A 23,462-nucleotide genomic window follows, 5' to 3' on the forward strand; every position below is an offset into this window, starting at 1 on the left:
ATTCCATTTATCAGGGAGCATAGACACTACAACAGCTGCGCTGGATGTGGCTCTGAAATCCTCTGGGTGAGACTTCACAGGTACTGCAGCAGTACTGATACACTGACTTGTTCGGGGGGTTTTACAGGTTCAGGAAAAGGATAAGCAACAGGCTTTGTCTTAAAGAGCAACCAGTTTACACAAAATCACACAGGAAGTTGTGGTGAAGCTGACAATATTTCACCGATTATGTCCTACTTTGTTACTTTGATCACAATACCCTTCCTCCTGGCTACTGACTACGTCATAGGATGATCATGACAGATAACACCCACACCAGGTGGTACTCAATACCCTATTATTCACTCTTTCCTGTTACACAATAGATGTACTATAAATAAATAAACAAACAGAAAACTGAAACTAAATTTACACTGATTCTTTAAATGCTCCATAAAGTATTTTTTCTCTGAAGAAACTGCCCTAGGTACAGGCACCTGGATTATACCAGATAGCATCAGCCACCTTGTGTTTCAAAGAACGTGGTTATCCACAACCCCTTGTCACCCAGCCTTCCCTGTAATGGCATCAGCCTCTTCTCAACCATCAGGCTTTCTATAGCTCTTATATTGTCACTGAGCTGACTAATGCTACATGTACATTCATTCATTTACAGGAAAAAACAGCATCTGCATTTCCTAAGCAGGGTTAGATACCAATGGTACTGGCTTTTAACAAGCAAAACTGACGTTGTGGCTACCTGTTAATGACCACCTCAGAAAAGGAAATAACTGAAATGTTACCACATAAACGAAGACGGTGCAAACCATAGAAATATTCTGTCTGCACCACATTTTGCCATGGAGTGGTACCATTTTGGTATGAGTGATTTGTCTGCCTCGTGAACTGGAGGATCCCTGCACTTCTAATAATGTTGATTTGTTATCTTGCCCTTCAGCAATTCTCAAACATTTCTTAAAACCTACAGGCTGAAAGAATTAAGGCTCCATTTACACATCTCAAAGAGAGCCCATGCTTAGTAGACATAGTCCAAGTATGTGTAGCACCTCATAGCAAAAGAGGCATCAAGCAGCTAGGAACATTTTTATCCAGAACTATGTCTGGAAGAATTGTCATGTCCTTAATCAATGAAAATGTAACATTTATAGCATCATCTCAGATGCTGAGGGCACAGACCTTTGTCTACTAGAGTTTCAAATCCTCATCTATGGATACATTGCTACAATCACTTCAGAGTTTGTTGCTTTGAGAGGGCAGGAACTGAAAGGTAAACCCTGACTTCTACCTTCCCCACCATTGCAGCTGGGTAATCTCATGAAAAACACGAAACAGAAAAAGAGAAGATAAGCTCTTCAGTCACAAACCCAGGATTTCTGCCTGCAAAATTAAGCTGGGTCCAAACCCCACTTTGAGGACTGCAGCATGCATGCTGCATTCAATCCTCACAGTCACATTCAAACATTGAAGAACTAGAGCAGACTGCGCCAGCACACAGATTTGCCCCTCTCCAGACAAGTGCCTTAACCACTGAATGAGAGCAATTTCGCTCCCACTCCCTCACTCCGTGGTTTTCTTACCTTCTGTTTTTTTAAACTTTGTTTTTCATTAAACTGAAAAGTGCACAGAGTTGGGGTCTTTTTTGCGTGCAGTGGGCGAATGGGCTCTATTGACATTTATTGGTGGGGATGGAGTAACAGCAATCATGTAACAAGAAGAGGCTCTGTACTGTGGGGATGGTGAGGCACTGGCACAGGCTCCCCAGGGAAAGGGGTCACAGCACCCAGCTTGGCTGAGGTCAAGAGGCGTCTGGACGATGCGCTCAGTCCCGTGCTCTGACCTGCCCGGCCCTGTGTGGAGCCAGGAGCTGGACTCCATGATCCTTACGGGTCCTTCCAACTCGGGATGTTCTGTGATGCTGTGAGCAAGGGGAGGAGGGGTGAGCGCTGGGAAAGCAGCAGGCCAGAGCCGTGTGACCACCACCCCGGCCCCGCAGGGCAGGGGTCCCGCTGGGCCTGCGAGAGCCGTGCCACCACGGCGCCCGCCAGCCCGTACGGACGGCAAAATTCACCCTGCGCTACTTGCTCCGCATCCGGCGGCGGGACGCGACGCGACGCGGCGGGCGCTGCGTGCGGTAAGAACGAGGAGTCACCCCGGCACCCGGTAAGGCCCCTTCGCGCCCGCTCGTGGGGGTGGGGCACCGGCTCGTCAGGCGCAGCCGGCGGCTCCCGCCCGCGCACCGGGGGGCTCGGCCGCCGCGCCGCCTCAGCTCCAGCCGGGCGCGAGGGGCGGGCTGCCCGCGTCGGGCGCGCGGCTAACGGCCGGGCGCCCCGCGACAGGCGGCGGGGCGAGCGCAGCCCCGGGGGCACGCGCAACAGGCGGGGCTTCCCGCACACTGGGCGGGGCGCGCCCGGCCGGCCCCTTTTCTCCTTCAGCCGCACCGCCCGGTGGTGCCGCCGCCGCTGGAGCGTGAGGCGCCTGCCGAGCGGCACGGGCCTCCCGCAGCAGAGCCGCTCCCCAGCCCTTCGGCACGCAGCGCGCCCACGCCGTGTGCCCGGCCCCGCCCTCGGCAGCGCCACGCGAAGGGGGCCTGCGCATGCGCAGCGGCCCGGGGTTTCCGGTAACGGTGCAGGACGGCGGCAAAGATCCCCGGGCGGGATGGACGGCGGAGAGGCGGCTGGCGCCGGGCGGGCGGCTCTGGCGGCGTTTCTGTCTTGCCTTCTGGCCGCCTTGTCTCTGCGCTGCGCAGGTGGGGCCCGGTGAGCGGGCATGGCGCTGCGCCGCGCCGTTCCGGGGTGGCGGCTGGGGTCGGGTGCGGTGCCCGCCGCTCTCAGCGGCGAGCGTGGGAAGCGGGTCGCGGCCTGTGCCGTTGCTGCCGCCGCTTTGCTGCCGGGGCCACGGCACGGCTGTCCCCGGCGGGTCCCGTGCACACAACCCCACCCCTGCCGGGGACGTGCGGCTGCGGGCGCTTCCACTTGGGTCCTGCGGCGGCTGCCCGGTGCCTCGGGCTGCGGCGCTGTGAGGCGGGGGGGGGGGGGGGGGGCAGGGTCCCGGAGCGGCTGCGGGGGTGCGAAAGCATCCCGGCCTGGGGTCTGGGGACAGGCTGTGTCGGCGTGGGTAAGCGGGATCGGTTTCCGCCGGGTGCCTGGGCTTAATTTTACTCCGTAGTTGCGGAGCCGTGTTCATCAGGTCGGCTTCAGGGCGGGTTGCTGCCTGCGGGATGCAGTGGCTGTAGTTTAAACGTGGGGCAAACTGGTTCGGAATCGTATTGATTTGCTTGAGAGACAACCCGGCGTAGCCTGATAGAGCCTGAAGTACAAACGAAGGAAGCAAGAGCGGTGAGATTGCAGCATGAGCGATTTATTTCCCGTGCCTGTCACCTTACAACCTTAAGCAGCAAGAAACGGTTATCGCGTGGAACGCTTTTCAAGGGGGAGGCATTATGCAGCCCAGACAAGCTGTAAATGACTTCCCTTCGTATTTACAGAATGTTGTGAGTTGTGACAGTTGTGATAAAGAGTGTATTAGCAGAGCCGGTTTGAATAACGGAGCTATTGTAGCTGTGGGCTAGTGTGCACATGCTGCTTCTGATGGCACCTAAAGCCTTCGTCTTGAATTCTGTATGGGATTGTATTGCTCTAGTTTGGCATATCCCAAAGAAGACTGGAGAGCAGAACTTTTCAGGGACACTTTGCATCCGTGGTAGGACTCAGACAGGGAAGCAGCTCTGGGACTTGTTGTCTAACTTTGTTTACTTTCAGCCGTTTGGTTTGTAGGTGAATTCTTTGTGCATCAGCCTCAAATTCCATCCCAAAACTGAAAGGGTTGCCATACATGCAGCTACTTTGATTAATCAAGACATATAGCAAATAACAAGAATGCTGCAAACTGCTTCTAGAGTTAGAAGTAATCGCTCTGCTGCCATGACCCCTCTTGTCTTCAACCTTGTCAAAACCAGCAGTTGTTCTCTGATGATAATGTATAAAAGCTCTTGCAGTAAGAGTTCTCCCTGGCTCTCTAGAGCCCATGGATCTAATAACAGTTGGGTCATTTTTGGTGTGTGGCTTTTTTTTTTTAAATATATATGTCACATAATAGGCCTCCTTTCCTTTCTGTGTTGAAAGGTTGAGTTGGTGTTTCCATTAGTTCTGCCACATTCTTAATATGATAAGCAGTGAGCCATTGTGTATGCTTAATGGGACTTCCACGCAGCTGTTTCCTGAGGGGCTGTATTTCTGTCTTGCTAAAACTGCGTTCTTAAATTGCTGAATGGCTTTTGTTACTCCATAATGTTACATAATCTGCATTGTTTTCAATTACTGTTTTTTGAAAATGTTAATTAAATTACTATAAATTAAGTAGTGATGTTTGTTTATTAGAATAGTTTTGTGTTTATTTAGCTTCTTAAAATTCGACAAGGGAAGGAAGGAAGGCAATTGTGCTGGAAGCATTTCCGGTTTTTGTCTTCCCATGACAGTAATCTCTTCTAATGTTGTCCACAGCACCAAAGTGTCATCATGCTCGAAGTGAAGGAAAACAAATTAATTTTAAGTGCTTTTAATCATTATTAAAATAAGCTGGGAAGAAGTGTTGATTTTTAGATACTACTTTGCGTATCTGGTTTCTAGCTAAATCACAAAATTTCTCTGGTAATTAAATGTTACCAAGTTTACTCTTTCATTCCTGCATTGCTGTTCAGTGACATCTAAGGATTAATTTAAGAAAGCAAACACAAAGCCTGTATTGGAAATAGGGGGCATTATGAGTGGATCACCTATGTGTGTCTGTATTATAAAGGACAAATCTCAAAATAAAAGGCTACGTGGCTAGAGGAGCTCCAAGTGCATGTATCTTCATTTAGTATTGTTTATTAATCTTATTTTGTGTACTAATCTCTTAAGCGAGTGTGCTAAACTGCTTCAGTGTGACTTTTCCAGCTTAGCCATTCTGTGATTCTATTGTGTAGATCCAGGCCTGGAGGTTGGTGTCCCTGCCTGTGGCAAGAGGTTGGAACTCTGTGGTCCTTGAGGTTCCTTCCAACCCAGACCATTCTATGGTTCTATGATTATCAGAATTACAGTTCCTTGCCAGGTGGGAAGGATGTGTTAAGTGGGGACCCGCTCTGTATGACAGTACAGTGTAAGCTTATTAAATCTGTATATAAATGAACGGGGGAGCTAACAGTTGTTTTGAAAACGAGCCGTAGAATCAAGAAATGTCCCAAGAGAATGGAAAAATACTTCAGAGAAAAGTACAGTGGTATTGAAACAGGATGTGGTGAGGACTCTGTGCATAGGCGAACGAAGGATGACACCTGATGGTCTAAATAGCAGTTCTGGAGGGGGAAAAAAAGAAGTTGCAGTGCCTTGTAATTTGTGTGCAGAAGTTTGTGCTGTGCTGTAGAAAGCCCCAAAAGTACTGGGGCTTAGCAGTGCTAAATAGAATGAAAAGGTGAATTCTCGTATGTTGTAAGGTAGATTTCCATTTATTAATCTCAGCTGGAGTATTGTGTTTTTCTGAAGCATACTGATTGGAGAGGATGGAAAAGTGTACAACTGAAAGTCATTCAGAAAGCCAGAAAATTTGGTTTAAAAACAAATCATTGCTGCCATTCAGTTTTCTCTTCATCGTTAGTCATGTTTAATTTAGTTTTCAAATAAGTAAGTGTGATGTAAAAAAAAGCCTGCTATGATATCTATAGACAAAAAGTACATGGGCTAGATGTGCTGAGAGGAGATGTAGGTTAAGGCTCTGGGGGTTGCAGTCTGTAAACCCTTTGTTGTCCATAGATCGTGAATGACAACTAAGCCCTTGCTGTAAGGAAACTTGGATCTGTTCTGCAAAGATCCCCACCTCCAGTAGACTCTACTAGGAAATCCAGTTTAAGAGCTCTTTACTTTTGGTTTGCAGAGAGCTTTCCCTAGTGCTTAATGGTAAGGATAGTGAAATATCAGGAGCTTGGTGGCCTGTAAAAATAGGCTGTGCAGTGGTGGAAACCACGGGACTTCTCTATGCAAACATCAGATGATGTATGAGGAATTGGCCACCTGCTTTCTCCAATGTGGAGTATCAGTGACTGCCCAAGGTTTTTTCCAGCTCAGATTCTGTGCTTCCCTTGTATGAATGGGTGATTAGTAAATGTTAAAATATAAACTGGTGATGGTTAACTTTTAACAAATTTCAAGTAAAGACATTCCTCAGAAAATTATAAAATTATAGTTGTCTCTCTGACCACATCCCTCTTTTTACCTGCAACAGGAGATGGAGTGAGCAAATGAGAGTGTCGTTGTGACCCAGAACCTTTAATAAGTAGTTATTTGAATTTGGATAAGAAATGTTGCTGCTTTGGTGAAGGAGGATAATTTGAATTATCAAGGCTGTCTCTCAGGACTAGGAGATCATTCTGAAGCAATAATTTGGTTTTTCTGGCCAGTGTCCAGGAGGAAGGTACCTAATGAAGCTCAAGATAGATCTATGAAGCATGTCACAGTTTTTCTTGGCGTTTTTGCAGTTGTGTTTTGTACTGGATGAAGGCAAAAAACCATCTAGTCCAGTGCTCATCTACATCAACGCTGGCAGTGGGGTAGGGAAGAATAAAAAAGCAAGTCTATGTTGACACTTCACAATGTAGCGTTACAGCAATCTATAGTGTCGAGACTTTGTACTTCTTCACTCTTGAATTAGTAAGCCGGGTAAGAGTTGAGCATTCAGAGAATTCTGGGGGAAGGAATTATACAGATTGAAACTGCTGCTTCATGAAATGATTAGTCATTTGTTTGCTTAGAGCCTGGTGGTGCTTGTTCTGATGTGTTTGGCTTTATGTTAAAGAGAAAATAATCTTTTGCCACTTGCATTTCCCGTGCCGCTTACTAGGTGTCTGTAGATCTGTCATATCCTCCCCTCAGGTCTCCTTTTCAAGTCATAGTCTGATTCCTCCCAGGACAGAAGCTGCCTCATACCTTGGATTGTACTTGTCATCCTTCTTAATCCCATATCAATTTCTAACTCTTTTCCCTTTTTGACTGCCGCTGAGTGCTGACTGCAAAGTGCTCAGAGTTGTGCATTGTTGTTGAACATGACATTGAACAACTTTCTCAAAAGTATAGGGTCTTCCTTGAGTAATTGGTACAAATTACTTTTAACTCGGTAGTGGATTTTAATTTTACAGGTGATATCTCTGAATAGCATGTTTCTGTTTATTAAAGTTCTGTAAAGGCCATGGTGAGCCGCTGAAAACCACTCTTGAATGCCTAGTTCCAGCAGTTTGTGGGGAGGATTAAAGATGGACAGATGTTAAGATGGAGTGGAGTCTGACCTTGTTCAAACTTGCATGAGGAAGTTCTCGGAGAAATAGGTAGTCATGTCTGAGGCTTGTGAGGGTCATCTTCTGGGCCTTTATCCAAAGCTGTTGTGGAATAAATTCCTTCTAATTCACTGTGCGCACTCTGACTTCAGGACTGGAATACTGTATCTCCTGCCAAATGTCAAAATTCAGAGCTGTATATTTTTGATAATTTTTTTATACAGAGGGAGGAAATGATTATTTGCTGTGGTATTTAGAAAAAAAAAATGGCCCAGATTAAAACATTAGTTGGATCACTTCCCTGAGCATGTATTTTTCTAACTTTAGGGAGAAAAAGTATGTCTGATTAGAACATGATTTTTCAACCAATTGTGTTTCTGCTTCCAGGCTTCCTATTTGCTCTGTGACCTCAGGGAAGCTCTAATAAGAATTATTCTAAAGCTTCATGCTATGTGTAAGATAAGGATTTGAAAGTGTGGGAAAGATACACTGGAATTACAGTGAATATCTGATTTTTATACCCAAGGTAAACAAAAGTAATAGTCTGAACATATGGTAGTTTTTGGTTTTGTTTTTTTTTTTAGTGTTGGAGCTCTATAGGTGCTATGTGGTCCTCGGCTAATGCTGTGTTATCTAATCTACCTTCTTAGGGTTTGCTTCAAGGTCCCATGTTATTCAGGGTAAAGAATCTACCTCGGGAATCTCCTGATGTAAAGACTTCTGTGTGTGCTGCTCGAGAGTTGAGGGAACTGTCTCACTCTGCTTTAGTAGGTTATTCAAATGTCAGCAGTTGAATTACATTCCAAAAAGATAGTTTAAAAGAGAACTTCTGTCATGCTGTGTATTAAGTTCTTTTACAAATAAATATTTACACTGAGATTGGGCGTATGAATTACAGTTTTAAAGTCTCTGTGTGTAAATACATGTGAGTACACATCTTTACAGGGCAAAGCACTACCCTGTGCTTTAAATGTGAAAGATGTGGATCTGTTAATGTTTCTTTAGAACTGAAATGTGAAGTGTCATGCTGTATCACAATGCTCAAATAATTTCCCACCAAGTCATAAAGCAATAAATGTTACTAAGCAAGATTATAACATTCAGTCTATCAGTAACCATAGATGATGGTACTCTTCAAACAAATTACTACTTACTTTTTTTTTTAATGTGGCTCTGACAGGCTTATACTTTTAATGTTAATAGCAGAGATGTGTGGGGTTTGTTTTGCAGTTGTTATTATTAGAAGCTAGTGGAACTTCTTTGTTCCTGGCTTTTTGATTCCTAAATTGAATGCAGACGTTCTCAAATAAAGTGGAAATAATGTTTTCCCATGAAGTGAGTGTTTTCTTTGTGAAGGGATGTAAGTGTTCAAAGTTGCTATTATTTACTGAAACCTGAAATGGCTGCTTTTGTTGTCATAAGCTTTTTGGCTGAACTGTAGCCATCTGTTGGACAAATAACTTACACACACACACACATATTTCCTTTGTTTTCTTATGTTCTGATGATCAAATGTAGTTTGGCATCTGCTGGGCTTATCTTAGTCCGTTGGTTTAGAAGAGTAACATTTATGCTTTGTAGAAATAAATTCTGTAGTGGGATCCATGAGTTTTTATTGAATTATTTTCTTCTCAAGTTTTGTGCTTTCAGGAGTTATTTCCAGGAGTTGGTAGTCTTTGAGTACCACTTGAACTCTATTCTCTAAAAGGACTTTGCAGACTTTGGTTTATAGATTGTTTTTCCACACCCGTTTCCTTTTCATAGAGAGAACTTGGTTGTTGTGTAAAAGATTAAATAATGTTTTGCAATGAAGAGTGAGCCGAAAATCAAACTGAGGGTAAGCTAGTTAGATGGGCAAACGGACTTGGATTGCTCGGGGACATAGGATGTATTTATTCTGATTTCTTCCTAATATAGTCAAAAGCAATTTCAGCAATTTTATTGTTATTGTGGTGATTTTATTCCTCCTCCCCCCCCGCCCCACCCTGCACCCATTGTCCCATTGTGTTAGAAGTGCATTCTTAGTCAGAGATCGAAGGTATGCACTGCCTCAATTGCAGGAGGTCTGGGTTGTCAAAGATACCTAGTTTAGGATACCAGACAGATGGACTAAAAATAAGGCTTAAATTCTGTGTAAATCTGGATATGGCTGCTTAGTTTACAGTTTTAGTGTAAGTTTAGTGACTTCTACTAGAGGTTTCTTCATTTCACACATATTCCCTGTGTCTTCACACGGTTTCCCTTTGCTCTGAAGCCACAGTCTGGCGTAGTTTCTAATAATAGAAAACTTTCAGAGCAAGCTGTCAACCGTGCCTGTCACTTTTTAGCCTAACTGGTTTGAAGCAGTGCCACAAGACTGGTATGAAATAATTCAAGGCAAAATGTACTTTATAAATAGCCAGATGAATTTAATTTTTCCTGTCAGAACAATTCCTTCTCCCACCGCATTGTTACTCTCGTTTATCCTCTGATACCTGAATTGCATGCCAAATGGGACACCTGGGACTCTGCGTTTCTCAAAGTTAGTGGTGAAGAAATCTTCTTTTTGAAGTGTAGTGTAGGGTAATTATGAGGCAGTTGAGTTTGGGTTTGGTTGGGGTATTATTTTTAGGTTTTAATAATTACTTTTGAAAGGTGGAAAATGCGTCCTGAGACTTAGGCCTTGCCCTCCGCGAGTGGTGTCATGCACTGCTCTGTGTGTGAAAGAAAGTGTGGGGTTAGCATGAGCAAGCAGCAAGATCCTGCTCTGTGGCGAAGTGTCACTGAAAGGGATTTGTGTTCAGTATGTTGAATTTGTGGTGGTAAGGCATGACACAAAACAAATCTGCTCTACTCTCTGTCCCGCAGCCGTGAAATGGCATCATTAGTTCAGCCTAGCACTTGGCAGCTGTGATCCAGATGCTGGATCCAACCAATAAAATACTGGTTTAAATGCATTCATTACACTGTTAATTCCAGTGATGGAGCTGGCATAAAGCTAATAGCCTGGCTGCTAAATGCAAGCAAACACTTCCCATTTGTATTGCATAAGCAACAAATGATATTGAGTCGTCTGTAGTGTCACAAACCCTTGGCAGTGAACACGGGCCTTGAATGTTATGACTGTGTATTTTTTTTTTTGAGAGGTGTGTGGGGAAAAAGACTAAGCACAGAGGAAAGAGAAGAGTTTGGGTAGTCAAATAGGCAAAGGAGCTACCTGAGGTACAGTTCTGAGCTGTATATTGAAGTGCTGTGTGAGTAGCATGGCGTTTTCTTAATTCCTATGTTTACTGTCATTATGTTTTGTTACACCTCTCTGCTACTTTAACAAAAGTTCTTCTGAAGTTATGTGCAAAATACTTATTTTTCATTTGTTATTTCCTTGTAGGTCAGACGAATCTGAAGAGTCCACAGGATCTTCAGGTCTATATTGTAAATACAAATTTCACTCTAAGGTGGAACTACACTGGGAACGATACCAATGTGACATTTTCAGCACAATACCAGTTGTAAGTAGCAACTTCTATCCTGAGCCAGAAATGTCTGATGCTTATTTGTGTAGAAGAGCGTATCAGTTAATAATTATGCTTTTTGGTACTGCCATGTAAAACTTGTAGAGACTTTCTGAAATCTAGAAAGGAGAGGCTGGGAGGATTAAATCTTGAAACAAAATGAAATCCTAGCATTGTCCTTTGTTTACCTGCTTCATATGTAAAATTAGAATGTTCACGGGTACCGATGTGCTACAAATGCAGAATGAAGTTAGTAGCAATGTGTACAACCAGAGTGGTTCTTTGAGAACATTAACTGGTGTGCTTAGAAGTGTAGTATTTTGATTTATTTATTCACAGTTTTGTTTTTTTAATGAAGCTATGTTGTGACTACATGCACAATTTTCAGCATAGCTTTTGAATAATTTGTCAGTGTTCATGAATCTAGATTGCAGATCTTAATTGCCAAATGAAACAATTTGATTTTTGTTCTTAAATGCGTAGTTTTCTTCAGTTGCTTCATATACCAATATTTATGCGTGCATATACACATATATTTGGTATTTTGTGTCACTTTCCTGACAATTTAATATTAAAAAACACTTTTAAGATAAAATCACTTAGGTTCTTGATTTTTAGAATTAACTAGTATAAGCATTTTGATTAAAAAAAAACCAAAGCTTGCCCCACCTTCAATGTATAGATTAGAGACAGCTGTTTTGAAAATAGTTTTATTTTTAAAATATAATACTGGCCTGAAAGGTAAGGTCTGTGCCTTTTTTGGTCAGCACAGTCTTAATCTTTGTAGTAAACATCATTCTGAAATAAGGTATGGATGACTCTTAACTCAAGAGGGAAACAGCCTCTGCAAAGCTCATTATTGCAACACTTACTGCTGAACTTCAGTTTTCTCCTTTGTGGTTTTCTTTAACCTTAATCAACATTCCTCATTACCATTAATTAATAGGAATTAATTAATTTATTAAATTGAGATATCCCAAGGTAACTAAGTAGATAACACTGATTACACTGGTGCTGGTGATAAAACAGCAGTAAATTGTGTGACATTTATTAGCGTAATGAAGAAAAAAGAATCTCAAGACTTAAGTTGCATATTGGGTTTTGTTTTGGGGACTTTTCTTCCAGGCTTGGAGATTTTGAGAGAAACAAAGCACAGTGGAAGGAGTTGACTGGGTGTCAAAATGTTACTGGCACAGAATGTGACTTTTCCTCAGCAATAACAGAATACTACGATAGACATAATGTGCGCATAAGGGCTGAAAGAAGGGAAGAAGTGTCTCCGTGGTCTAGCATTTTTGAAATGACTCCATATCTAATAGGTATGATGTAAAATTTTTAGTTAAATATCCTTCATCATGTTAGTGTGGAAAAAAAACCTGTGTGGATTTTGTTGCTCGTAACACGAGCTAGTTACTTCATATTATATTAAGGTTGAGAAAATATTTGCATACTATATGCATAATACATTCCTTCTTTTCTGGACAGGGAAAAGTGTTCTAAGTGATGCTTTGTTTTTCTGACAGAATCTTTTGTCACTCTAATTCTCTAGATTTCAAAGAACTGCTTATTGACTTTGTGACTTTCTGGTTATAGTATAAGACGCTACAGAAGCCTTTCCTCAGCGTTGGATTGATATGTTTGAGCTAGGTTTCTTGCTTTGTACGTCTTAGGGTAATGACACCAATTTTCACAGCAGATTCTGTAAAGCATTCACTAGTAATACTGCATTTTAATTCTACTGTTTTCAGAGCCAGGTAACAGTGGTTGGTTGTTAGATTAGATGGCTGTTAGATACTGCCCAAGATTCATGAAAAGTAAGATCTGATTGGCAGCTACTGTGATCTTGCTACTGCCTCAAAAGAATTAAAAATAAGATACTGTAGGTGGTTACTGTAGATTTATTAATGAAAATTGCATTTTGGTGCTTTTTCTTTAAATAGTCATGCTTGGCTTTTGGCTTTTTCTAATATTTGCAGCTCAGATTGGTCCCCCAGGAATAGAATTGCAGTCTACAAATGGTGTCATAAAAATTAAGGTTTCCCCTCCAGAAGCAAATCAGGTCCGAAAAATGTGGATAGCTCATCTGTGTTTTAAATACAATCTCGTTATCTGGGAAAATTCAACAAATGCAGAGGTATGATCACTATTTTTGTACTGTGGGGTTTTTTTTACTTTTTAACCTTAACATAACTTTAGTTGCTTAATGCTCTAAAATGGAATGAGGAAGAAGGTGAAACCATCTCAGCTAAAAAGAATGGGGAAAGGAAGGAGTTCATGGTGTTGGGAAGAAGCATTTATATTATAGTAAGGTATGGATATAGGAGAAGGGAGAGGTAAGAGGCTAACTTGACCTTGCTGAGACTGTACAGCATGAATAAAGCTGTCAGTATCCTGTCCTGTTATCATTAGCTAAGTTCTTTGGTTTTATATTGTAGGTCGGGGTGGTTTTTTTAGGGATACTTTTGAGGTCTTGTAATTGTGAACTGCTCACAAGCCATAATGTCTCGCACTGCAGGTACAGCTATTCTGTAAAGACCAAGGTAGAAACAGACTTGAACTTTTTACCCTTTGAGGGGAGCAGGTACCAGCTAGGTAAGGGTAGGAATTGAAGAGATACCTGTGTTCGATTGGAACACCTAATTGTAATCATTACACATCAAAGGGGGGATAAAGAACTTTAAGTACAAGCTGTGTACAAAGGTCAATCACTGCAAAGTCTGGTAAACCAGATGTGGGGAGGTAGCAGGAGGGGGAGGGTTCACACAGATAATTGTGGGACAGAAGTGTACTATTTCCCTTCTGAGCGTGTGCCCGAATATTTTTGTGGAGAGCTGTGGGTAGTGCAGAGCTGGACTGCAACCCCTCCCTGCTTTCATGGGTTAAAGGAGCAGGCGTGTTCCTTCCTCTCAATCACACGCCTACGCTGGAACGTTCCCTTTAGCACTTATTCAGCCTTCAGTATGTTGTCCCTCTTCCCCTACTTTAGCATTTTGGATGGCACGTTTTATAAATGGACTGAAACTTGAAGGAGAAAGATAATTAAAATCAGCTTATCAGGAAGAACTGTCATCTTCATATGCTGTTTGCATTTGTTTCTTGTAGTTCAGAAGTCAGAGTATTTTTCCTGTTGACATAATTGATGATCTTGCACCAGAAACTACTTATTGTTTGAAAGTTCAAGCCGTTCTTCCTTTGGATTTGCAAGAAGGCTTGTTCAGTCCCATTCATTGTGTAAAAACTACCCGTAAAGGTATGGAATAAAACTGTTTTACCTTAAAATGATTAGTTAAGTTTAAACTGTTGGAAAGTAAATTGTTCTAAAATAATATGCATTTGCAGAAACGCCAAGTTCCTGTTCACTTTGGTACCGTGGCAGTCTTGACAGTTATGGACACTTAAAGTGATAGAAAACATGTCACCTATCTAATATTAGAGTTGTAATAGTAGAAAAAGGGTTTTTGCAAATTCTGTTAATTACTTTGGATTGCAAAAACTACTTTCTGTATTTTTGAAAACTGGATATTTTTTAATTTCTGACTTCCAATCAGGAGGAAAAGGATGTGTATATAGGCAAAACAAAAGCCTTTTATGTGTTTGGCACTAAAGGAATGCATAAAAAGCAGAGCCAGGATAAAAAAAAATACTAGGTTTCTGCAATACTTGGTGAATTTATTATTGTAGCTTCTAAAGAACGACTTAGTGGCAGCTTGCCACCAGTTGCTTGTTTTGTGTGTCTAAATTTAAATTCTTTTGTGTGCTGTTCGGATGTCAGTTTAAGTACTCTTAAATGTTTATTTTGGGGGGAAGAAGACCCAGTTTGTAAATGTAGAATGTCAAACATTAGATTGAATGGATGGTACATCAAAATTACTTCATGCATGCATATTTTACTCATTTTTTTACATTTTTCTAATTGAGTTATTGCTGAAGGAGTTTATATCTACTAATACTATCTTTCTGTACTTACATTTTTCTGAACCGATTTTTAACTGTTTTGGGTTTTTTACTAAAGTTTTAATACGGTGTTTGTATCACTGATTTTTATTTGGCTGCTTTCTGATGAAAAAAAGACAATTTTTATTAACTATCGAAAGTGCACGGTGACCGTTTACACGAGAGATGCCCATTCAGTGAGAAATTGCTGTACATAACATAGAGTTCTACAGTAACTGTTGGTCTCCTTTTCATTTTGAGCAGTGAAAGACCTACTCTGTGCAACAAATGTGAGCGTTTTTGCGTTGAATATGGAATTTTATCTGCATTGGAGTAATCGGTATAAACAACACGTGAGCTATAATGTACAGTATCTCTTGTGAGTTAAACAATTTCCATCTCTTTGTTTAAACAGGTTATGTCATGCTAAATGTCATCCGTTGTATTTTACAAATATTTATTAGATGTTGAAGTGAAACATTTAGCAAAAGTGGCTTAATGCATTCATTGAAACATTAGGTACCTTATTTGGACATGGGGTGGGTTTAAAAAGGATTGCATTTAACATCATATCCTAGAATTTCAGGATACTAGACTTCTTTTAAGAATGTTAAATACCTGATGGAATCAACTGCTAAATATATGCTAAGTAACATTTTTAAAGATGTGAAGTTTGTGTTGCTTAGTATCTTTTTGAATATAAAGAAATTAGAGGACTAGAGGTAAGCAAAAATGCAGGTGCTCAGGGTGTAAATTGTCAGCATATTTGATTACTTCTGTCAGGTCAGAACATGGGGGAAAAAAACCCCATCATGTCTACAAGTCTGTATCTTAATAGCTAGTTGTCACACAAATATTGTGGCCAGCATCTAAAGGAAGAGGAGAGATAGTGCTAGCCTTCTTTTGGAATTCCTTTGGCGTGACTGAAAAATAATCAGTCTCACAGAGCTGTATGAAAAAATTTGTGTTTCCTGATGTTGTCAACTTCACTGTTTCAGTTAAGTTTAGAACACTTTCTTCATTTATGAAAAAATTCTGAGAGTCCCGTTCTTCCAAAAATAGAAAAGAACTATGTAGCACAAGTGAATGTGGGAGGTTTTTTGGGGGGGTTGGGGTTTTTTTGTTGGGTTGGTTTGGTTTGGTTTTTTGCATTCAAGGATCTCACATCAAAAACTGTTAAAATATTTCTTGCAGTGGGTATCAAAAGAAGCATGATGATTACTCGTCGAAGTGGCTGAACGTACCTGGGTGTGAAAACATCACCGATACCAAATGCAATTTCTCATCTTTCATCAGGGGTAGATACGGTTTTTATTACCTCCGTGTGGAGGCCATGAATGAATATAATAAATCATGTTTCTCTAATGATGTGAAAATCGATCCTCTGGTAACAAGTAAGCAAATTTATTTTCGTAGATTTTTATTTCTCAATGAACCTGTTTCTAATGCTACTATTTGCAAGAAAAAAATTCATAGTTTAGTGAAACTGAATACGCAGTTACTCTACAGAAACTGTTGAGAGTTCTAGTCTCATCAAGTTAAACAAGAGTTTTTCCATTCTTCCAGTACAGCCAGTATTTCACTATATTTAAAATCACATTATTTGCTTTAGAAACTGAAATCACAAAGTACTAAAGGGCATTTTAGATTCTTGCTGTATATTACATTAGTCACTATATGAGGTAGTACTAGAAATATCCTCAGTCTGACTTGCTATTAACAGGAAGCACTTCTTGATATCTCAGAAAAATTATGCCAAAGTAAAATATTTTTGGAATCCTCTCCCTCTATTTTCTTGTGTATCTACTCTCATCTCCTTCTCTTTAGCCATACACAGTGCACCTCTGAATTTTGTGCTGAAGCAGTAGTACATTGGCATACAGCCCTGAAGAACATCATGAAAGTGCAGTCTTAAATGATAGTGAATTCCAAGTCAAGAATATGTAACGCTCTCCAGAGTGAAATTGTAGTTATTTTTATCTTTACTTTTTTTTATTTGTGAGAAATGCGAGGTTATTAAAATATTAAAAAAAACCCCAAACCAGTCATAAACATCAAGAAATGTTGGCTTAATATGTAGGGTAATATTCCATTGCTGTTCATACTGAAGATGGAATAATTAGCTATTTTATATGTCATCTTTCCCTTGTCTGAGCTGTTGGTAATTAGATAATTCTCTAATATAGTAACGGTGACCTAGGTGAATAATTCAACAAAAGAATACAAAAACTGTAATGCTTCTCACTTCTCAAATATTTTGTAACTGTGAAAGAGGGCATATGTGAAAAAGAGGGCCTGTAACCTGATGACATCACTAAGCATTCAGTAGCTTCACTTTGACTTGCACAAAGTTAATCCAGCTGTTTAGATCACGTCACTGAACTTGCAGAAGCCAAATATGAATGTGTAAAGGGTAATAGTTGAAATATTTTTCTGGACTCAGGGTTCAGAGTAAAACTATTAGTCAAGTTAGACCTTTAAATGTATGTTTCTTTAAAATTGTCATAGATCTAAATTACAGAATTTTATGCAATATTTGTATTCTTTCGGTCTAACTTTTTTTTTTTTATGCCTTCAGATGAAATTGGGCCCCCTGGTATAAAGTTGGACATCAGTGATGTTTTGCTCCATATTCAGATTTTTCCTCCAGGAGGATCTGAAAGTGAAGTCATGAAGAGCAAGTATGGTTTGTCTTACCGGGTTGTATATTGGAGGAATTCAACGAATAACAAGGTATGAACTGGTTAAGTACTTGAAACTATATACAAAATTTATAGTGACTTACATATTGAGTTGGACTTCTCAAGCAGCTTGTTTTCAGGAGGCATGTGTATAGTGTATCAATCATGCAATCAATTTGTTGTGCTTTTTTTTTTTCTGAAGGGTTCTTTAAAAAAAAATCTGGTCAAGAAGACTTTTGTCATTGAGATTTTCTTCTTTTTCCTTGATGTGGCTCTGTGTAATGTTTTGCAGAATTACACTGAGTTTTGTACGAGCTGCTAAACAGCTTACTCTTCAGTAGAGATTGTATGGCTCCTATGAAGCCATCTTTCTTACAGTGTGACTGTATACTGTCTTCATTAATGTAACTTCAGCCCTTCAAATTCTTTTATTTCTGTATTTACAGTTCTATAGCTATATGAATCATCAAACAATGCAGTCTGGTATGCTTTTAGCTCACCTTTTAATGTGTCTTTCTATATTCTTTAAAGTAAAATATTTTATAGTAATCTGTAAATGTGCATGTGTAAATGTGTGGAAGAAGAGAAGAAAACTAACTGCAAGAGAGAGAAATTTAATTTGCACACAGCTTTGAATCGTAAAATTTCAGTGTAGTGAAAGCAGTTGGGTCTTGCAAAAAGTTTCCTGAACGCGCTTGCTTAGAAGAGTGTTGTGTGATTTCTTGTATTTTATTTAATCCAAGCAGAGAATGGTGTCTAACTTCTTACAGAATTACCTTCTCAGCAGAGGCCAAAATTCTGATCTGGCCATGTGACTCTTGTACTATTTATCTTATTCTTCCAATTTTTGTTTTCAGGAGGAAGTCAAAATGAAAGAGATAAAACAAACATTAGGGACCATCTCTGATCTAACACCCTCTACTTTGTATTGTGTAAAAGTACAAGCCTTCTCAGAAGCTTACAACAAAAGCAGTGATTTCAGCAAAGAGGAATGCATCAAAACACCTGGAGGTAGGACTTGGGAATTGTTACACCTGTGGAAGTAAAACCCTTAACCCTTTGTAGGGTTTTGTCTCACTAGTTAAAAAAATACTTGCAGCAGGACATAATGACCTGTTGTGAGAGTGGAATGTACCCGACTCAAAAGAGAGAAGCAGCAATATGCTTTATTGAAGTAAACCAGTAATTTGACAGAGTTCAGTAAATTTAATGGCATTCAACAAAGTTCAGATCACTTAAGGAACTGCTGTCAAAGGTATTAGTAAAAGTGGGTTTAATGTGGTGGTGTAAAACTGCAACTTGACAACATTTGAGGGCAAGGTTTGCTCAGTTACTGCATGGACGAAACATACCAAGAAGCATTGAGTCAGAGTTGAGTTAATGAGTCGCACAGAGACTGGAGACACAAAAGGGCAAGGAAGATCCTCTCTGAGTCATGAGGTTCAAAGTTGGACCCATTTATACAAAAGGAGAATACATTTGTCCCTTACTCAGGACATAAGAACAAGTTACCCGTTGAATTTAATTTGGTCAAGTAATTTCTTCTAACAGGCTGTAACACTAGAAAATTTACTAAATATCCAAACTGACTTAAAGCTAAGAAAATGTAATGATACTTTGCCACATCATGTGCTCTTAGGATTCATTTATCTTGTATGCCTTGCTGTTTTGTCTTTGTCAAGCCGAAAAAGAAGCAAATGTTAGGTTTTTTTAACTTCATAAGAAAAAAATGTTTAATCTATTTTGCTAGTTAGTGATTAGTCTTCTCATATCCTTCTATTACACTGAGCCTATTTAAGACCAAGCAGTACATTTAAGAGCCTATACTGAGAGGCACTGTTGTACAGATGACTTCCCTGTACTTCCCATACGTTGTTACAGTCCAGTAAGGAAACTTTTTGATCATTCATAATCACTGGAAATAGAGATATAAAGACTTGGTTGTCTCATCCTGGTTATTTTTAAAGTGTTTCCTGGCATATATTATTTTTAGTATGTTCAAACTCCCTTCGGCTTGCTAGAGATTGTGCCAGGAATATGTTGCAAGGGAGAAGAGAGGAGGAGGGGAGGAAGCTTGCAAGACTCTTGAACTTAAACACTGAAAAGCTTATGACTATACAGATAAAAAGGTTCTTTGACTACAATATTTTTACTATGAAAAGCTGGGTTCCATCCTGTAAACTTCTTCTAGCGTAAGGTCCCAACCTTAAGTTCTGGAACTGAGGTTGTTCACAGTTCCTGGGTTAATACAGGAATGCAGGACCATAGAATGGTTTGGGCTGGAAGAGACCTTCAAAGCTCATCTAGTCCAGACCCCTGCCATGGACAGGGACATCTTCCATTTGATCAGGTTGCCCAAAGCACCATCCAAACAGAACTTTTAACACTTTAAATGATGGGGCACCCACATTTTCTTTGGGCAGCCTGTTCCAGTGTCTCACCACCCTCATCATAAATAATTTCTTCCTTATGTCTAATCTAAACCGACCTTCCTTTAGCTTAAATCTGTTGCCCTTGTCCTGTCACTACAGATCTTGGTAAAAAATGTCTCTGCCTTTCTTATAAGACCCTTTTATATGTTTAAAGGCAGTAATAAGGCCTCCCCAGCATCTTCTCTTCTCCAGGGAAAACAGTGCCAACTGTCTCAGCCTTTCTTCCTAGTAGCAGCCTTTTTAAAGAGAATCCACCTCCCAGATCAACGCGAGACTCCTCCAGGAAAGATCCCAGAGTCTTTCTAGCAGGGACCTATATGCTGTGCATCAAGCATGGCATCACCAGCCAGCCCAGGGAGGTGATTGTCCCATGCTACACAGCACTGGAGTGGCCTCTCCTCGAGCACTGTGCCACAGTATAAGAGGGACATAAAAATACTGGAGAGTGTCCAGAGGAGGGCAACAAGGATGGCAAAGGGTCTGGAGGGGAAGACTTACAAGGAGAGGTCGAAGTCCCTTGGTCTGTTCAGCCTGGAGAAAAGGAGGGGGAGACCTCATCACGGTCTGTGGCTCCCTGATGAGGGGGAGCGAAGGGGCAGGTGCCGATCTCCTCTCTTTGGTGACCAGTAACGGAACCCGAGGGAACAGCATGAAGCTGTGACAGGGGAGGTTTAGGCTGGACATTAGGAAGAGGCTCTGTACTGAGTGAGTGGTTGGGCACTGGAACAGCCTCCCCAGGGAAGGGGTCACAGCACCCAGATTGGCTGAGATCAAGAAGTGTCTGGACGATGCGCTCAGTCCCGTGCTCTGACCTGGCTGGCCCCGTGCGGAGCCAGGAGTTCGGCTTGATGATCCTTATGGGTCCTTCCAACTCAGGAGACTCTGTGATTCTCTGATTTCTTGGGATTAGACCCTGTACACAAGCAGTAGCACAATAGATTCACAGGCATCAGGTGCTTCATGGTACTTGTCTATGTGCAACCTTTTTGTCCCACTGTCAAATAGTTGACATATAACTGGAATACAACTGGGAATAACTGCATCTTGGTTCTGATCTTGTCTGCAAATGCCCATATTTTTACATTGGCTAAACATTTTGTGCTGGTTTTTAGCTAAGATAGTGGAATGGCATAATTTTTGTAATTATCATTGTGCCTGTGCCTAGCATTATAGCAATGTGAAATTTATTATAAATACTGTAGCAGATTTGGAGGTAATCTGTTCTTTGATCTTTGTAGTTTATGAATATATAGACTGAATGGGTTTTGCTGCTTTTTTTTTTTAGATAAAATTTTACCTCTGATCATTTTAGCAACATTTGTAATTGCCCTGATCGCTGTCTTGCTTGTGGCTATGCCGCTCGTTTTCGCCCTGTATCAAGCCTACAGTAAAATCAAATACGTGTTCTTTCCATCATGCCAGCCTCCTTTGAACATAGAGGTAAGATGAGATTTATTTTTATCATTCATTAAGCAGATGTATTTTTAGAAAATAGAATATTTTTCCTGTAATATTTTATCTGTTATGCTTTGGTCTTAAGGAAATGCCAAGATTTAATTGCAAAGCTTTTAAAGAAATGCATTTCTCCTATGAAAAAAAAAAAAGTGGTATCAATTATGCAATTCTGCATTTAGCAAATATTTTAAGATTTTGGTTTTTCTTCTATCTGTGCAAAAGCCTTGTTAATGATGCTTCGTTTCGGAGAGTGCACTGTCTACCCAGTGTCATAATGTACTTTGCCCCACTTTGCAAGACTTGAAATGTTTCATGTTCTCTGGAAGAGCGTGCTCTTACCCTTTTTGCCAACCTTTAAAACTCAGGTCTGGTGAAAATACAAGCCCAGCCTTGAGAGGTAAATTTGGTGTAGCAGGCAGCAAATGCTTCTGTCACCTCCTGACCTAGTGGCCTGGCTGGTCTCCAAAAGGGCAGATGATGTCATATTTCCAGCCCAGCATGACACAAGTACTACTCAGTAGGGATCCTTTCTGGAACAAACAGGGCAACGTGTGTATGTGTGTGTGTGTGTCTGTGTATATACATGTATATACGCACCTGTAGATGTAACATATATATGTTTTTGGAAATGTAGCAAGAACTTATTTTTGTTGCACTTTCTGTGTCTCTCAGAACACAGGTTTTGAGCAGTGTATGGCCTTTCTGACACGTGTCCCCTCCTCACTGAAGCTTTTAGGATATGTAGCATACAAAGCTTTCTGAATAAAGTTGTAATTTAAAACCAGTCTCATAGTTCACAAGGGGTAATCTCAATCTGATTGGTTTGTAAGGCAGCATTTTAGCTGGTTTGTTCAGTAGCATGCTGGCAACATAATTAATGCAATGCACCTTTTGGGGTGGATTTGATATAAGTTTCCCATTCAGAGGAGAGACTCAAAGTGTGTAAGATGAACAGCAGCACACTTGAGAGCTGTTTAAGGCTTGATATCCTCCTGCAACAGCTCACTTTCTCTTTTATTTTGCACTTTGCTTTACAACAGACTATGATTTGTAGAATTTGCAAACACACACCTGTCATCTCTGTGCTACCACATGATCCTAGAAAGGGTTCTAAATTGGGGTTTTCTTTTAGCTCTTGCTCATGAGGCTATAATCAATGAAATATTGCAGTTAGTGATGACTGACAACTATGAGCATAGCAAAAGGGTTAATATTAATGTTAAGAGTCATTCTTTAGTGTTTTTATGATAGGAATGCAACTAAACTTCACCCTAACTTTGAGTTGTTGAATTTAGGGAAACAAATGGCCTGTTAGAGGTAGAAAACCTCATGGTGCTACTGCATACAATAACACCACAGCTGTACAAATCTGGTGTAAGTGGAATCATTATTTAGGTATTATGTATGAATGTTCATTGTCTTTTCTGCTTTGTTTTTCCTTGCAGGGTTTTGGAGAACAGCACTTCAGCAGCCCATATATATCAGCTACAGAAGAACTGATAGAAAACTGCTGTATACTTGAGTCTATCACCGCAGAAGAAGTAAATGAAACTGATTTTAAAGACTGTAAACAAAACAATCGAGATTCAGGGAACTATTCTAATGATGATGATACTTCAGGGAACAAAGCGTCTGAAGAAACACAAGAAAAGGAAATAGTGTAACTTCTAAGAAAAGCAAATCCATGTATGGGATTGGCAGCATAATAAGCACTTAAAACTTTCTATTATGAAAGTCGCAGCGTAAGGAAGACAGCATCATTTGGGGATCTACAGGTTTCCAAATCTGCACTTCTGTTAGTGGAAAGTTAGGTATTCTTTCTGCTGCAAGCTGACCAAAGTTACAACACATTTGGCTAACTGTACCTTACACTATTTCATCTCATTTCTTCACCATATTATAAAAAGAATACAGTATATGTGAAGAGGAGCAGATCTGTACAGTTTGTATACTTGAACCTGATAACCTCAGCAAAAGCCTACTCTGTTCCACAAGAACCTTTCTTGCTGTTGCTTAGAATGCCAGTGGGTACTGTGACAATAGCCTTAAATGTCAGTATTAAATCATGTGATGCTTACACGGGCAGAAGGAAATTGATGCTGGATACAGTTTGGAGATCTTTTCTGACATTCTGTTCCAGACCTCTCAGTGCTTTTTGGTTCAGCAGGTC

At 40.6% G+C, this 23,462-nt stretch overlaps 1 protein-coding gene across 1 annotated transcript; it reads left to right on the forward strand.

Moving 5' to 3' along the window:
- Positions 1-2,593: 2,593 nt before the first annotated feature.
- Positions 2,594-22,956, forward strand: IFNAR1 (interferon alpha and beta receptor subunit 1; the record flags this gene model as incomplete). Its single annotated transcript, XM_084279208.1, has 11 exons — positions 2,594-2,756; positions 10,668-10,788; positions 11,917-12,110; positions 12,768-12,925; positions 13,894-14,041; positions 14,989-15,103; positions 15,919-16,118; positions 17,303-17,457; positions 18,263-18,416; positions 21,123-21,277; positions 22,738-22,956. The coding sequence occupies 11 exons, from the start codon at positions 2,594-2,596 to the stop codon at positions 22,954-22,956; spliced, it is 1,782 nt and encodes a 593-aa protein (XP_084135334.1).
- Between the last annotated feature and the right edge of the window lie 506 nt (positions 22,957-23,462).

Source organism: Gallinula chloropus (genome assembly GCF_964237585.1).
Source record: "Gallinula chloropus genome assembly, chromosome: 1".
NCBI classification, from domain to species: domain Eukaryota; kingdom Metazoa; phylum Chordata; class Aves; order Gruiformes; family Rallidae; genus Gallinula; species Gallinula chloropus.